The 16401-nt window shown below is 40.7% G+C and overlaps 1 protein-coding gene across 3 annotated transcripts; it reads right to left on the reverse strand.

The window, feature by feature from the left end:
- Positions 1 to 379: 379 nt before the first annotated feature.
- nsmce4a (NSE4A component of SMC5/6 complex) lies at positions 380 to 6134 on the reverse strand. 3 transcript variants are annotated; one of them, XM_086259891.1, is made up of 11 exons: positions 5992 to 6134; positions 5129 to 5380; positions 4944 to 5024; positions 4726 to 4856; positions 3686 to 3831; positions 2211 to 2310; positions 1244 to 1334; positions 1058 to 1152; positions 924 to 972; positions 741 to 826; positions 380 to 629 (listed from the first exon to the last, which is right to left on the reverse strand). In XM_086259891.1, the coding sequence occupies exons 1-11, from the start codon at positions 6107 to 6109 to the stop codon at positions 564 to 566; spliced, it is 1215 nt and encodes a 404-aa protein (XP_086116017.1). In that variant the 5' UTR covers positions 6110 to 6134; the 3' UTR covers positions 380 to 563. The 3 variants fall into 3 exon arrangements, with proteins under 3 accessions (XP_086116017.1, XP_086116019.1, XP_086116018.1); XM_086259893.1 differs by having other exon boundaries at positions 5129 to 5355; positions 5992 to 6133; XM_086259892.1 differs by lacking the exon at positions 5992 to 6134 and adding an exon at positions 5441 to 5917 and having other exon boundaries at positions 5129 to 5355.
- Between the last annotated feature and the right edge of the window lie 10267 nt (positions 6135 to 16401).

Raw genomic sequence — 16401 nt, forward strand, 5'->3', positions numbered from 1 at the left:
CCACACTTCCATTCTTCTCTTTTACAGCCTTTCTGTTGCATACTTGCTGCTTGCTTGGGATCATTGTCCTGTTACATTACCCATGTTGGTTAAATCTTAACTGTTGTACAGATGACCTCACAATGAAGTTCAAGGTCAACTGAGTAAATCCAAGGTACCCAAGCCATGTGTCTGCTAACCAAGCCGAAATAAAAATCTTCCACCACCATGGCGAGTTAGTGTGAGATGTTTGTGCTAATATCCGGTTTGATCATTGCCAGTCATGGAACCTTCATTTCTACCAATGTGTTATGTCAAAGCTCAGATTATCAGAAGCATATTATGTTAAGGCTTTTGTGTATCAATATTCAAGAGTTGCAATAAAATAATTTTAAAAAACTTTTATTCATTTCTTTTTTATTATTCAAACTTAAAACACAGTAAAAAATAAACAAATGTGCAATAGAACGATTATTATACATTGACCTCAACTGATAAAACTGTAACACATCACTTGAATTTTATTAAGTAAAACATTTAAGAACAATGTTTAGGTTTTTCAGTGGGGAAGATGGTGTAGTCTGTCAGTCATTCTGTGTGTTTGGAGGCCGAATAATTGAATCTTTGATGTCGAAGGCATCTATGAGCTCCTGAGAAGGACAAAGCAAACTTTACAATTAATATCACAGGCACAAAACAAAATCTTGATTGTAGCTACCGTGCTTTTAATTAATGTGCACTTCAGGCCAAAACCTGCTAACCTTCCATATCTTTGGGCTGATAGAGAGGATACACTGTTTACGGCTGGTGGAACCTCCGGCTTCCACCTCCCCCTCCTCTACAGGAGCTGAAACATGAAAACATTGTTTTATTTCATTATTTACCTCAAGGGATTTTCTATGCTATCCCCCAGTCAGAACAGTACAAGTGTCACATCATCTCACCTATACATGGCAATTTCTCCTCATCAAGATACATTCTTGCCAGTCCATCCTGAAACACAAATGAAACTGTCATGCCTGTTTATGGTCACCAGGAGGCACTGGAGTTCACTTTAAATCTTTAGTAAATTCCTTACTCTGATCAGAAAAGAAGTGTGAAAGATGTTCTCCACTGTCCGGGAAAAGGAGCTGGGGTCAATGACGAACTCGTAATATGATATTGGTGAGGTTGCTGTGATAGAAGGAGAGGGGAAAAAAGTACACGTGAGCAACTAATAGTTTACACAGCCATGCGATGTCTCTGAGGTCGACTTCAAACTCACGATCATCTTGGTAATAACTCTTCAGGTACCCCAGAATCCTTTCCACTTCTTTTTCTGTCGCTTCTTGTTGCGACTCTTCCATTTTCTTCAGCTAAAAGACATTTAATGACACACTGAATAAGTGGGATAGGTCCACAAAATTAAAAAAATAAATTTAAAAATCTGTTGATTTCATTTGTAAGAAATACAATTAGATAATAAAAAGTCAAGATATGCACTGAAAGATGAAGATTACAGTGAAGGGGCCTCTCTAACATGTAAGGGAAAGTTATTCCATAATTTAAAGCAGCGACAGAAAAGGCCCTGTCCCCCTAACATTCCTTGTGGATCTCAGTACTTCCAGGAGCAGCTGGTCAGCTGACTTGAGAGTGTGTAGGGGTGAAGAAGCTCAGAGAGGTACGGTGGGGTAAGATTGTGAAAAGATTAAAGTTGAACTTTAAAATATACGATCAGCCAGTAAGTAAGGCCAGGAGAGGGGTTATATGCTCTGTTTTACAAGTTCCTGTTAACATTCGTGCAGCCGCATTTTGAACCAGCTGCAGGCGCAAGAGTAGCGACTCACTGACTCCCACATAAAGAGAGTTGCAGTAATCCAGATGGGATGAAATAAAAGCATGGATCACTGTTTCAAAGTGCTGCCTAGAAAGAAAAAAAATTGACTGTTGCCAATCGCCTTAAATGATGAAAACTAGACTTAACGACCGCTCTGATTTACCGTCTAATTTAACATCACTGTCCAACTTCAAATCAAGATCACTAATAATAGCTTTAAAATAAACTTCCAGGGGTTCCAAATCAACAGAAGAAGATTCACAGGGATCATTTGGTCCAAATACCAACATTGTGGTGGATAATGTGGCGAAACTTTGTGTATGTGTGGAAAATGGAAACAGGGACGGGGTGGCTACTACATTTATCTTAAACTACATGTAGGTAACAGCAGCCATGGAAGTGTCATTTCAGTTACCTGAGTAGGCATTATCCTTTTGGCTTCTTTGCTGGGTGCTTTTCTTTGCCGTTCTATCCTTTGTTTTGGGGGAGGTGGTTCTGCATAGAACGAGCCCATCCTGCAAAGAACCAGAGGGATGAGAAATTTAAAAAAAAAAACGAAAATCAGAAAACGTATCCACATAAAACCACTGTGTTATTCCATCTTATGCCATAATTTGACAATGCGCCTTCTGTTTAGAACTTCTCATATGTAAAATCCACAGGTGAGGTTGCGTTGATGACATTTTGCTCACATTGTTGAGAGTTGTCCACCATATTGGACATGACACCGCCACCAGGGAGGGAAAAATGTGTCTTCCCTGACTGATTGGTGAGTGGTAGGTTGAATCAGCCATAAAGAGGGTGCCACACCAAAAGCCTCCTTGTGATCATTTTAGTCCTGCAGATTGCTTTGTAGTTTCCATGGAAGACACCAACTTGTCTGCAAACACTCACCAACTAACTCCATCGCGGTAGTAAAAAAATGACCACTCGGAGAGTTGCTGGCAAGTGTCTACAGAAAAGCTTCCTGCATGCAATCTACAGGCAGCTGGAGCAATCTGCCAGTGAAAAACAATTAAAAGAAGGATATTTGTGCAGAACAGCAGACCTCTTTGTGTCCAATTTCACCATGTGACGGGCAGCAACCATTCACCAGCTGGTCAGGAAATACACATCTCTCTCCATCACGACTGCTGGTTGCCAGGGGGTTGCTGACTGTGTGACTGGGACCTTATTCACGTCATCGTACAGCATCAAATTCTCAAAATAGCATCACATGACTGCAAAAGCCAGAGTATGACTGAGTAAGCATTACCCTGCTGCAGTATAATTTTGGTGCCACATCATACCATCCATAATATACCAGCATAAATTTTTATGCGATATAAAAGTGTCGCAACCTGATGTGAGTGGTACAACAGTGTCATGCGTTTACATTTCCCAGCAGGCACAACAATGACACAATCCCAGACTGCATAAACAACAGCCAAGAAATTCCAACACCACAAAATACTTTGTAAAATATGCAAGAAATCTCCTCCTGTTAAAGGTAGAAACAACAAACTTGTTTTGCCATTTGAGACAAAAGTACAAAGTTGAGTATACCCAGGCTATGACAGCAAACGACACAACCTGGCATCACTCAAGCACTTGTTATTTGCACTCCATGAGACAGGAGGAGCAAACGGTGGAAGAGAAAAAAAAATAAGAGAAAGGAAGGTTTTTAGGAAACGACAAAGAGCTGTTCAAGGACGCTTTGATTGCTGGCAGCAAATCTGGAACCACTTATTCTACTTTTATGGACTGGCAGAAGACCACGTGCGCTTGTCGAAAGAAAATTTCTGTGTTATTAATTTGCTTCTTCACAGAACATCAGTCTATTTTTATTTGGCAGGCAAAGACCCTGGCACTGCAGTCCCAGCTAGTAAACAGACTTGCTAAATCACTCACATGTAGTGGAAAGAGGGTGCTGTCCTAAAGCAGCACTCTGCTCTCCTGGCCAATCGGTGCCAGGCGTCCTGTGGCAGGTAGCCATTAGCGGTGTTCTGCTGCTCGTCTTCATCATCTTCTAGTCGGTTCAGACCCATGAAAGACAACTGTAGAGAAACATAGACATGACCACTGCAGTATGTGATGCTTTGGAAGTTGTGTTAAAATCGCACATTTTCCTACATTTATTAGTATTTGTGTCTGTATAACTCACTTAAATGAGCAGGAAAAAAACTAGTACAAAGCTGCTATAGCTACCGCGTCATCATAAAGAAACATAGGGCTGTGCCATATGACTCATATCCCAATATAAGACATTTCTCATCCACCATTTTCTGTAAATTCTGTGAATCTCAAGCAACTCGACTTGTGTGAAGTGTTTTCACTTTTCAGTTGGAGTCAAGTGTTTGGGCAGTACATTAAACTATATATTTTTAGATACAAGTTGTAACGGCCACCATTTCCTTTGTATTTCTTACAAGCCGTGTGGCGGGTAAAAGCCTGTTCTAATGTTTGAGTCTAAGGTTTATTTTTTTGCTTCTCATCCGTAAACTCTCTCCATACTCTTTCTGCTGGTATTCTCTGTGCCTGCATCCACACGATGACCATCCAAACAATTAAGAAAATATTGCCATAAACAGTGTATTTTGTGATACCACAAAACAAATGATAGCGTATAATATGAAACGATAGATGTTTTCATTTCATCATCTGATATATTTCAATCATATCACACAGCCCTACAGACAGATATTTAACAATTCATGATTACTGGGGTTTGTCTGGCCATCATATGAGTCCACTAAACAAACTCCTGTCAGCTTTGTTTTGCCCTCCTTGCCTTTTTTTAACCATACATAACTTAAGGTAAAAGAAAAGCATGTGCAGCTCGAGTTACAAATCCAGACAGAAATACTGCAACTGTACAAAACTGCAAGGTCTGTATGGACCACTCGTGCAAGGTGACTGAAGGACAGACATGATACAGTAATCATACTCACGAGATGCTCAGCAAAAGCAGTGGGATCGAAAGCGGTTCCCTCGGAGAACAGCTGGCTGGCTTTCTCCTTCCCCAGGTCTGTAGCCACAACAAGGAGCTGTGCATCCAGGGCTGCTTCTCTCGCTTGTCGAACTGCCACCAAAACCCAACCAAAAAAATGTAAAGTATAAAGGATTGATCTGCTGGCATGTGTTATTCATTTACATGTATCAGACCTACCATCTTTAAAAAGTTTGTTTGCTTCCTCTAAAACCTCTGTTAGTTTGTTGTTTGAAGGGCTCAGCATATCTTCCCTGTTCTCTGAAAAACAAAACAAGAAGAAAAGCACATCAAGGATTTGTTTGTAATACATACAAATCAACAACTTTGGCCATCCCCAAACCTGCTGGCCTGTAGTCACTCACGTTGTACTGAGCTGATGAGGTCTCTGTATTTGCTCCTTATTTCTCTCCTCAGGCCCTGGTCATTGTCGTCGTCTTGCAGGTCGGCTGGGCCGATGTCACTGCCACCCTCGTCCCCGTCACTTTGCTGCTGGTCTGCTTTCCTTCGGCCCGCTGAGCCATTATGCCGGGGAGCTTCCTCGTCACCACCGCCTTTGGATCTCTTCATCTTCACTCTCGCACTAGTTCGGCTGTGTTTTGTGAAAGGGAAGCAGGCTGACGGAAATCAAACATAAATAAAGCGCGTTTCTATCGATGAACAGGACTAATTATTACCTTCTAAAACAAGTCTTGGAGACAGGGTACAGAAACGGTCTGTTTACGGCTTCGGTTGTCAAGATGCTCGATGTTTTATTGGTACATATACCTAACGTAGCCACACCGTTTTTCTCAAAGTTTAGCCAAAGACACATAAAAAATCAAGATAAAAATCCGCATACGCTAGTGCTTACATGTGGTAAACCCAGCCCAAATATAATATAAAATGCGGATTAGCAAATCTTACCATACAGTTGCTTTTTGAAAAAGACTACTATGTCATGTTAGCTTTAACAGGTCAGTTAACAAAACAGAACCCTCTCATGCCTGCATACGCGAACGCGGAAGTCCTGCAAAGTTATATATCTCGCGTTACTCGTGTACATCTTTGGTGTTCAACGTTAGCCGACGTTAGCTAGCAAAAGCAATAGCCGCTTAGCTCAACTGTTGGACGTTTGACTGTCACGGCCAAATAACGTCTTGGTTAAAAGCAAATACACAGCCTGTTGTGAGTGTCACAAATCCACCCGTGCGCAGTTTTTTTTTTAATTATAATTGCTTCAACGTACCTGTGAGGCAAACGGACACAAGGCGCGCCAATTGGGTGTCAGCGAAATCGTCATGAAAGTCTAGACTTCTTCTTCTTCTAAATTTTATTGACGGTTGGTAAACAACTGAATGGCGCATTACCGCCACCAACTGGTATGAAGTGTGAACTGGAACGTCCCCCCCCCCCCCCCCCCCCCAAAAAAAAAAAAAAACCCAAAACAAAACAAAAAAACAACAACAACAAAACAACAACTAAAATCCTCCCAAACAATTTACCCTCTTTTAAAAACTGGAATAAGGCCTGATAACCTTTACTTCTAGAGTCCTTTTGCAGTAAATAAATAAGATCTAGTTTCATTTTTATCTTACTGAGATTTTGGGTCAGTTATCATCTCTCCACCTGCACTTCTGACAGTGTAAGATGACATGTTCTATCGTTTCGTCTTCTCCACAGTTGTCACATTTCCCTGTTTTATCTTTCCTTATCAAAGTGTAGTGTTCACACCAGTATGTCCAAATCCTATTCTAGATATGACCACCTCCTTATTTCTCCTTTCCTTTGAATGTTGTACATACACTGCCCCTTCCTTTCTATGGCGTTATTTTTGTGCCACTATTCTGAGCGCACGTAAAAAAAAATGCAGGTGCAAGTGTTGCATTTTGAGGAGAAATTTATTTTGAGCGAAGAAAAGGTAAATTTGAGTGAACTAAATTCATTGCTGCGTGCAAAAAATGTATTTCAGTGTTTGCTATTATCTAAACACACACACAATAGCAGCCCCTGTCGCTCAGTTTTTGCACTTGTGCTTGCTCACATTGTGTTGCTTGCGCTCTCAACATTTCTGCCTGTGCACGCTCAACTCTTTCTGTACACCGTTACATTTGTGCCACAAAACCAGCCAATCACAGACTTGGATGCAAAAAAAATCTGATTGCCTGTTTTTTTTTTGTTTTTTTTTTTTGCAATGCATTTATTGAATAACAAAAACACGGCACAGTGCAGACGTCACAAACAGACAAGTGCAGATGACATAAAGGAGCACAAAAAAGGACAAATCTGATTGCCTGTTCTGGTCTGCAATCAGCTCGAAATGACGAAATGCAATATCCCAGAATCCATTTCGTCCAAAAACTCAAACGAGGCAGTGGCGGAGGAACACAGAGTGGCGGAGTTTGAAATATTACTCTTTCTGGGTCACAAAATAAACTTTTTTCTTTTTACTTTTGTAAAGTAACCTAAAATTATTATTGCCTCAAAGGGATTTAGTATTTTGCAAGATTGTTATTTACATACTTATTTGTATAACACTTTTAACAAAATACTCGTGTTACCTTGTTTTGTCTAATTCATACTGGCTGCAAGATTTACCCACGGTGGTACCACAGGGGCTGTGCCACGAAGCCCCGCAAGACCAAAAAAAAGCCCATTTGTTTGTGAAGCATGCTGGTCAGAAAGTTAGGGTCGCTGTCAATTTTTCAATGTTTTTGAAATGTTTCTTGTTTTGTATCGTTGTCTCCTATAATATTTATTGGTTGTTTATTTGTTTATTAATTCATTAATTTATGTTCGTGTTGCTGTGTGTGTTTCTGTGTTGTTCACAACATTAGAGTTCAGCTTTGATTGCAATTTGTTTGTAGGATTATTCAATTATTTTGTGTTTCCTAACATGTTAGCATAGTTACTGTATGCAAAGAATTAATATATATGTTGTTCCATGGTTTACTGGTGTTGAGCTTCCGCTGTACCCCCTGTTTCTGGTCTATTTGTTAGTTTATTTTAACTGGTGGTTTCTTCTTTAATTGGATGTAATTGTTATTTGTTTTTGGTTTTCGTTTCAATTAATAAGTGCTGTATTGGAATGACATTTTTATTACCGTTGTTTTGTCTTTCCTATTACTTGGTGTTCCTAATCCTTTTTTTGTATTATTTTTGAATTACAACATTTTTGAAATTTGACTTTTTATGCACAGGTTGAAAATGACATATTATCGGTATTAATGTTCTTTTAAAAGTTATTCAGCAGTTCTTGGAGAGTGTTTGGGATATAATATGTCACATGTAACCCTTCTGGATGATATCCAACAAGTTTGAAGCAGAAATATTGTTTCAGTGACAAGTTATAGTCCACAATCACTTTTTGGCAGGTTGAAAATTGCATATTGTCAGTTTTATTGTTCCCTTAATGGTAATTTAGCAGTTCTGAGGGACTGTTTGAGATGTAATATTTGACATATGACTGTTATGGCCCTGGCCATAATCTGTTTTGGTGGTTGTTTTCTTTGTCTGTGCCTTTAAGTCTTTGCAGGTCCCTGAGTGGATGAGCAGACGGCTGCCGATTGGTCTGCCAATCATGGGTCGCATTCAAAATCCCTCACCAGCAGTTGTCCTGGGGCAGCCACTGACAGGAGCAGCAGCAGACCTGACCCTGGCCCTGGCCTCCAAAACCTGAGACATTTGTGCGACCTTCTGAGTTCTGTATATAGTGTGTACATTAGTTTTCATTGTAAATAGCACATTGTAAATAGCACTGGAACAGAAGGGGTGAGCTGCCTTATTGTTTTCCTTGCACTGTTTTCTCCTGTTTATTTCAGTTAGGGAGTTAGGTGTAGCGCTTGTCTTTTGTTTGATGTTTGATTTCACATAGGGTTTAGATAGCACCTCCTCCTGACTTAGCTTGTTTTGTTTGTTATTTTGGCCTTTGTTCACCCCGGAGCTTCATTTTTGCAGTGTAGAAAAATAAACCACCATTCACTAAGAGATTGGTTTTCCCTCTGTGTATGGTTTTGGGGACCAGGGCGGGGCAATTTTCCAAACCTATGTTGCATCCCTGTACCCCTAGACTGGGGCGTAACAATGACCCTTCTGAATGACATGCACCAAGTTTGAAGCAGAAATAGTATTTCAGTGACAAGTTATAGTCCACAGTCACTTTTTGGCAAGTCGAAAATGGCATATTATGGGTATTAATGGTCCTTTAATAGTTATTGAACAGTCCTTAGAGATTGTTTGAGATATAATGTGTCACATGTAACCCTTTTGGATGATACCCAACAAGTTTGATGCAGAAATATTGTTTCAGTGACAAGATATAGTCCACAATCACTTTTTGGCAGGCTGAAAATGGCATATTATCGGTATTAATGTTCTTTTAAAAGTTATTCAGCAGTTCTTGGAGAGTGTTTGGGATATAATATGTCACGTGTAACCCTTCTGGATGATATCCAACAATTTTGAAGCAGAAACATTTTTTCAGTGACAAGATATAGGCGGCAATCACTTTTTGGCAGGTTGGAAATTGCATATTATCAGTTTTATTGTTCCTGAACAAGTTATTCAGCAGTTCTTGGAGAGTTTTTGGGATATAATATATCACATGTAACCCTTCTGGAATATATCCAACAAGTTTGAAGCCGAAATATTGTTTCAGTGACAAGTTATAGGCCACAATCATTTTTTGGTAGCGCTAAAATGCCATGTTCAGTCGTTAAACAAGAAAGAGTCATGGTGATACTGGCACAATAGGTCTTTATTGTTTTAACTACTATTCGACAGTCTTATAACAAATATGAACAACAAGAGTAGACATCAGGGCTGGACTGGGACAAAAAATCAGCCCGGGCATTTTGACTAGAGACCGGCCCACCAGGTATTATAGGAAAAACCATAAAGCCTTTGAATGAAAACAAACGTCGTTGTGACAGTGATGTACACTGTCTTGTTGGTACATATGTATCAATCTAATAAACTTAAACCTACACCATCCTCCCTATTCTGGTATTCTAAACAGTACTTAGCTGAAACCCAAAGACTGCTTGGTTGAGTTAACTTCCTGAACTATCTACAACATATGGTGGAAACCTGAAATTAAGACAGAGAAGACTAGAGGTGAGACATGACCATTACTGAATATTAAAAATAATAAATGACAGATTTAGTGATATTTTCATAAACTATTTATTTACCACATCAATAAACAGCATGGCAGGGCAAAATATTTTTTCTAACATGGCAACCTTTTAAAAGTGAAAGGAGACAGAAAGACAGGTGAGAAAGAATAAAACTTAACTGACTTTTCGATGGCATTTTACACAAAGTACTAGTACAGTATCTAGAAAATGTGGGAAAATACTGGCATCATGTACAGTACTTTCTTCTGAAGAAATTATGTTGGGACCCTGAAAAAAACTTACTATGTACAATAATGGATTTCTATAAATTTGACATCGGATGAAAACTTTGGTTGTAAGATTCAAATAATTATTTGTTGAAAGCTAGAAATTTTAAATGAGAATAATCTGTTCAGCGCTGATGATTCAGTAAGGACATCTCCTGGTTTCATCTTCATGTTTCCCTCTCACCAGATAACCAAACCGATATCATGGCCAGCAGCTTTTACAGCTGTGGCTCCAACAAACATCAGCTGTTACTAGAAAGTGATATTAAATAAATTCTAACAACAGCTGATCAAGTTTAAAGGCGCTTCTGCTGTTTAACACGACCTCCGCTAGTTTCCTCTTTCTGGCGCAAAGCGGGAGATAATATAGGAGTATCAGTATAGGAAGACAGATTGGACTCTACTCCCCCCCCCCCACCCACGCACACTCTCCAACAAGGAAACACTCTCTGAACCAAGAACTGAAAACATTCCTGACTTGCATTGCAATTGCACACACCTGCTGCTATATATTTTTTTTTAGTATTTATTTTAGCACTATTTATATTATTATATTACTATTTATTACCTTATTGTTAGGGCTGTTTTTGTTGTGCATCTGCACCTTATTGTTGTCAATGTCTACGCATGGGACAGTGTAAAACGTAATTTCAATTCCTTTGTATGGCAAGTACATTTGAAGAAATTGACAAATAAAAGTATTCTATTCTATAAACAAGCAAGAGAGAAACGCCGATCAGCTGATCATTACGTGGGGTGTAGGTGCAGGTGTATGTGCTGCTGCTATTATCCTTAACCTGGACATCCACAGAATTGACTTCACCATCCTGTGCAGAAGACAAGGGATTATAGTTCAATCAGATTTAACACACTGTATTTTTCGGACCATAAGGCGCACTGTCGATGAACAGGTCTGGTTTCATACATGAGGCGCACTGGACTATAAAACGCATTAAGCGAAACAAAACAGCCAGATAAGTCAAACTTTACTCAACTCTTTCTTCTTGCTTCCTCCACTTCCGTACCATTGATTCATTATTATTGAAATCTCTCGCAGCTGCTCTATTCTCATGTTCTACTGCGTGACTGACAGCCTTGAGTTTGAAATCCGCTTCGTCAGCATGTCTCTTAACAGGTGGCATTTTGGGGTCATGATCCACACACAATACAGTAATATTATGTTGCAGCACAGTACGTATCACTCCGCCAGGCTCCTGACTACGTAGCCGTAATGCTCCGACAATCCATCAAGCGGTGCGACTTCATAGCTTACCAAAGTCGTACTAAAACATTTTTTGACAGATTTTTAAGCGCCGTGTATTACATAAAATCGGTTCAAGGTCAGTAAGCACAACCACAATTCATACATAAGGCGCACTGTCGATTTTTGAGATAATTAAAGGATTTTAAGTGCGACTCATAGTCCGAAAAATACGGTACATACAATATATTTAACATATTTGTGATCATATACAAAGCCAGATATACCTGGGCTATAATTTTCAGAGGAGCTTTTCCTCCTTGCTTGGCATCAACTGTGAGTTCACTGGGTTTTCCAACAGCCAGACCACTGCTCTGTAGGCCTGGACCGTGCGCCTTAACCTAGAGAAAACTATTTTAAACAAACAATTAAAAAAGGAACAAGTCAAAGATCTACTATAGCCAAAAGATCATTTACAGACTATAGCGCTGTGAAAAAATATTTGCCTCCTTTCTGATTTCGTATCTTGTTCCATATTTGTCACACTTACACGTTTCAGATCAATAAATTTTAATATTAGACAAGAATGTCTAATATTAAACGGCAGTTTTCAAGGGGAAAAAGCTATCCAAACATACTTGGTCCTATATGAAAAAGTAATTGCACCGAATTAAATAAATTCTAACAACAGCTTATCAAGTTTAAAGGCGCTTCTGCTGTTTAACACGACCTCTGCTAGTTTCCTCTTTCTGGCGCAAAGCGGGAGATAAACAAGCAAGAGAGACGGGACTTGTGGCAGAAACGCCGATCAGCTGATCATTGATCAGTTTCATGATTGAAGTAGCAGCAGGAGAGGGAGAACGAGAGAAGAAGAGGCAGCTGTGCAGCAAAGACACAGAATAACTCCAGCTTTTTGTCTTTTTTATATTGTAGCTGAAGTACGGGACAAATCGAGTTTATTTTCAGCTCAATACAAAACGCATAATATTAACTCTGAATACCAGAGGATTCCGTTTTTTATGGCACGGTTGGCAACTCTACTAACTAACCATATGAATAAAATAAAGTTCACCAGTAACATCATAGCACCCACCCAACTGTACAGAAACTCCATCATGCTAGCTAGTACACAGTACGAGTTATTGTAACTGACTGTAGCACAACGTTAGCACAAGTTAGCACAAGGAAAATAAACTCCACCTAAACTTGGTCTGACCCAGATAGACTGCAGGTCATAACTTCTTACCTGAAGCTCATTTCACCTGACAGTCGGACTGGCGGCCGCCTTGGGTCTCTCCACCTCCAGTCCTTTCCCCCATCCACCTGCTGGCCTCCACCACTTGCTAATTTGACTGAATGTGTGAAAGCTCCACCATAGCCACTACCAAACAACTGAGTTCTTTTTACACGTCTGCCAGCATCTGTCCAATCCGCCACCTTTCACTGTTTACACGGTTAGGGAAAAAAGACAACAACAAAACATTGGGCCATTTAAAATGAAAAAGTTAGCATCATGCCCGGTGGGCCGATGGCCAGTCCAGCTATGGTAGACATACTAAACCTGTAGGGATTAATTATTCCATCATGATGCATGTAGTCATTCGTGACTGCGCTACTCACTGAAAGGAACCTTCTGATAAACGTCATAATTCGGTTACAAGATATGCAAGAAACGTTAAAGCTCCATAAATGCATACCTTTGCCTAACAACAAAGGTATAAATGTGTTTGGGGGTTTTTTTCGCCCCACGTTATATCAGTTGCACGGAAGTAGCTGGAAACGCAAGTAATCTGGGCGCTGCAGCTTTAAGCAGCTGCGCACGCTCCCGCGGACGGCAATCACTTTCTGGCAGACAATCACTTTTAGGCACAACACCAGCAAATGCTCTGCGCCACCTGCCGGCCTGTGGAATTCGTGCAAATTTGATATACTTGACTTCTCTGTTTTTTTCTCTCTGAATTATTTTTGAAAAGGAAAAATAATAATTTGAATGTGAAGCAAAACATGTATGGTGCTCGGTAAAGATGACACACCGACCCACTCCTTTTTTGTTTTTGTTTTTTGTTTGAGAAAGTTTGTTTTCATATTAAATAGTGTCAGTGACGTCATTCTACCCGACTACCACAGGTAAAGAAAAGCCTGAATCTGTAGATCTTTTTCTTTTCTTTTTGTCTAAAACACAAGAAATAAAAAAGGCAAAAAAGCCAGGGAAACATAGGAAATAATGTTTTGTCAGGCAATGACTTGTTGGCACAAGAAGAGTGGTCGTTGGTAGCCATGACAACAAGGAGGTGTGTTTGTTGCTGGCAGGTAAAAGAAAAAAAGCAAAGCAAAAAGTCAGGGGAAGCCCAGGCTACGAGGGGTCATCCCTTGGAATTTTCACTCCAAGATCGCCCGCCTGGACCTCCCCCTAGCAGGTGAACATACAGAGGGAAGTGAGCCGAGGGCTCGAACCCGGGCCTGTATGTTGCTAGCCTGCTAGCCCGCCACATGTGGCCACATGACGGGCGAAGAGAATGGGGCAAATTGTTCTATTTAAAGAGCACTACGCGCACATCGTGCGATCAGCCTTTTCCATTAGCTGGAGACCACACATTTTTGCACTCAAAAATAGCGGCGGGGCCTCAGTCTGTCTGTGGGGCATCGGGTATACCGGCCATTTGCCCGGTGGGCCGATGCTAATTTTGCCTTTTAAATGGCCCAATGTTTTGTTGTTGTTGTTGTTGTCCTCGTCTTTTTTTCCTAACCGTGTAAACAGTGAAAGGTGGCGGATTGGACAGATGCTGGCAGACGTGTAAAAAGAACTCAGTTGTTTGGTAGTGGCTATGGTGGAGCTTTCACACATTCAGTCAAATTAGCAAGTGGTGGAGGCCAGCAGGTGGATGGGGGAAAGGACTGGAGGTGGAGAGACCCAAGGCGGCCGCCAGTCCGACTGTCAGGTGAAATGAGCTTCAGGTAAGAAGTTATGACCTGCAGTCTATCTGGGTCAGACCAAGTTTAGGTGGAGTTTATTTTCCTTGTGCTAACTTGTGCTAACGTTGTGCTACAGTCAGTTACAATAACTCGTACTGTGTACTAGCTAGCATGATGGAGTTTCTGTACAGTTGGGTGGGTGCTATGATGTTACTGGTGAACTTTATTTTATTCATATGGTTAGTTAGTAGAGTTGCCAACCGTGCCATAAAAAACGGAATCCTCTGGTATTCAGAGTTAATATTATGCGTTTTGTATTGAGCTGAAAATAAACTCGATTTGTCCTGTACTTCAGCTACAATATAAAAAAGACAAAAAGCTGGAGTTATTCTGTGTCTTTGCTGCACAGCTGCCTCTTCTTCTCTCGTTCTCCCTCTCCTGCTGCTACTTCAATCATGAAACTGATCAATGATCAGCTGATCGGCGTTTCTGCCACAAGTCCCGTCTCTCTTGCTTGTTTATCTCCCGCTTTGCGCCAGAAAGAGGAAACTAGCAGAGGTCGTGTTAAACAGCAGAAGCGCCTTTAAACTTGATAAGCTGTTGTTAGAATTTATTTAATTCGGTGCAATTACTTTTTCATATAGGACCAAGTATGTTTGGATAGCTTTTTCCCCTTGAAAACTGCCGTTTAATATTAGACATTCTTGTCTAATATTAAAATTTATTGATCTGAAACGTGTAAGTGTGACAAATATGGAACAAGATACGAAATCAGAAAGGAGGCAAATATTTTTTCACAGCGCTATAGTCTGTAAATGATCTTTTGGCTATAGTAGATCTTTGACTTGTTCCTTTTTTAATTGTTTGTTTAAAACAGTTTTCTCTAGGTTAAGGCGCACGGTCCAGGCCTACAGAGCAGTGGTCTGGCTGTTGGAAAACCCAGTGAACTCACAGTTGATGCCAAGCAAGGAGGAAAAGCTCCTCTGAAAATTATAGCCCAGGTATATCTGGCTTTGTATATGATCACAAATATGTTAAATATATTGTATGTACCGTATTTTTCGGACTATGAGTCGCACTTAAAATCCTTTAATTATCTCAAAAATCGACAGTGCGCCTTATGTATGAATTGTGGTTGTGCTTACTGACCTTGAACCGATTTTATGTAATACACGGCGCTTAAAAATCTGTCAAAAAATGTTTTAGTACGACTTTGGTAAGCTACGAAGTCGCACCGCTTGATGGATTGTCGGAGCATTACGGCTACGTAGTCAGGAGCCTGGCGGAGTGATACGTACTGTGCTGCAACATAATATTACTGTATTGTGTGTGGATCATGACCCCAAAATGCCACCTGTTAAGAGACATGCTGACGAAGCGGATTTCAAACTCAAGGCTGTCAGTCACGCAGTAGAACATGAGAATAGAGCAGCTGCGAGAGATTTCAATAATAATGAATCAATGGTACGGAAGTGGAGGAAGCAAGAAGAAAGAGTTGAGTAAAGTTTGACTTATCTGGCTGTTTTGTTTCGCTTAATGCGTTTTATAGTCCAGTGCGCCTCATGTATGAAACCAGACCTGTTCATCGACAGTGCGCCTTATGGTCCGAAAAATACGGTGTGTTAAATCTGATTGAACTATAATCCCTTGTCTTCTGCACAGGATGGTGAAGTCAATTCTGTGGATGTCCAGGTTAAGGATAATAGCAGCAGCACATACACCTGCACCTACACCCCACGTAAGCCTGTGAAGCACACTGTGATGGTCTCCTGGGGAGACGCTAACATCCCTGAGAGTCCATTCAGGGTGAGTATGCACTCACACACTCTCTCACTTTCACTCTGGCATGCAAGGTTTGCCTTTTCTTCTCACTGAAAAGTCTCTTGAGTTTTGGTGTTTGTGCCCACAGATGAATGTCGGAGCAGGCTGTCATCCAAACAAGGTGAAGGTCTCTGACCCTGGAGTGGCAAAGACGGGCCTCAAAGCCTTCCAGCCAACATACTTCACTGAAGGCGGGCTCTGCTGCAGATATTCCACTGGACATAGGAGAGCGTGACCTCAGCCAGCTGACAGCCCCTCTTACAACACCCTCAGGCCCAGAGGAGCCCTGCCTGCTGAAGATGCTGCGTAAGGCTCACATT

Source organism: Aulonocara sp. 'chitande type north' Nkhata Bay, linkage group LG13 (assembly GCF_057382095.1).
Source record: "Aulonocara sp. 'chitande type north' Nkhata Bay isolate Kocher_YH1m ecotype deep benthic linkage group LG13, A_spYH_male_GT1.1, whole genome shotgun sequence".
Lineage (NCBI taxonomy): Eukaryota > Metazoa > Chordata > Actinopteri > Cichliformes > Cichlidae > Aulonocara > Aulonocara sp. 'chitande type north' Nkhata Bay.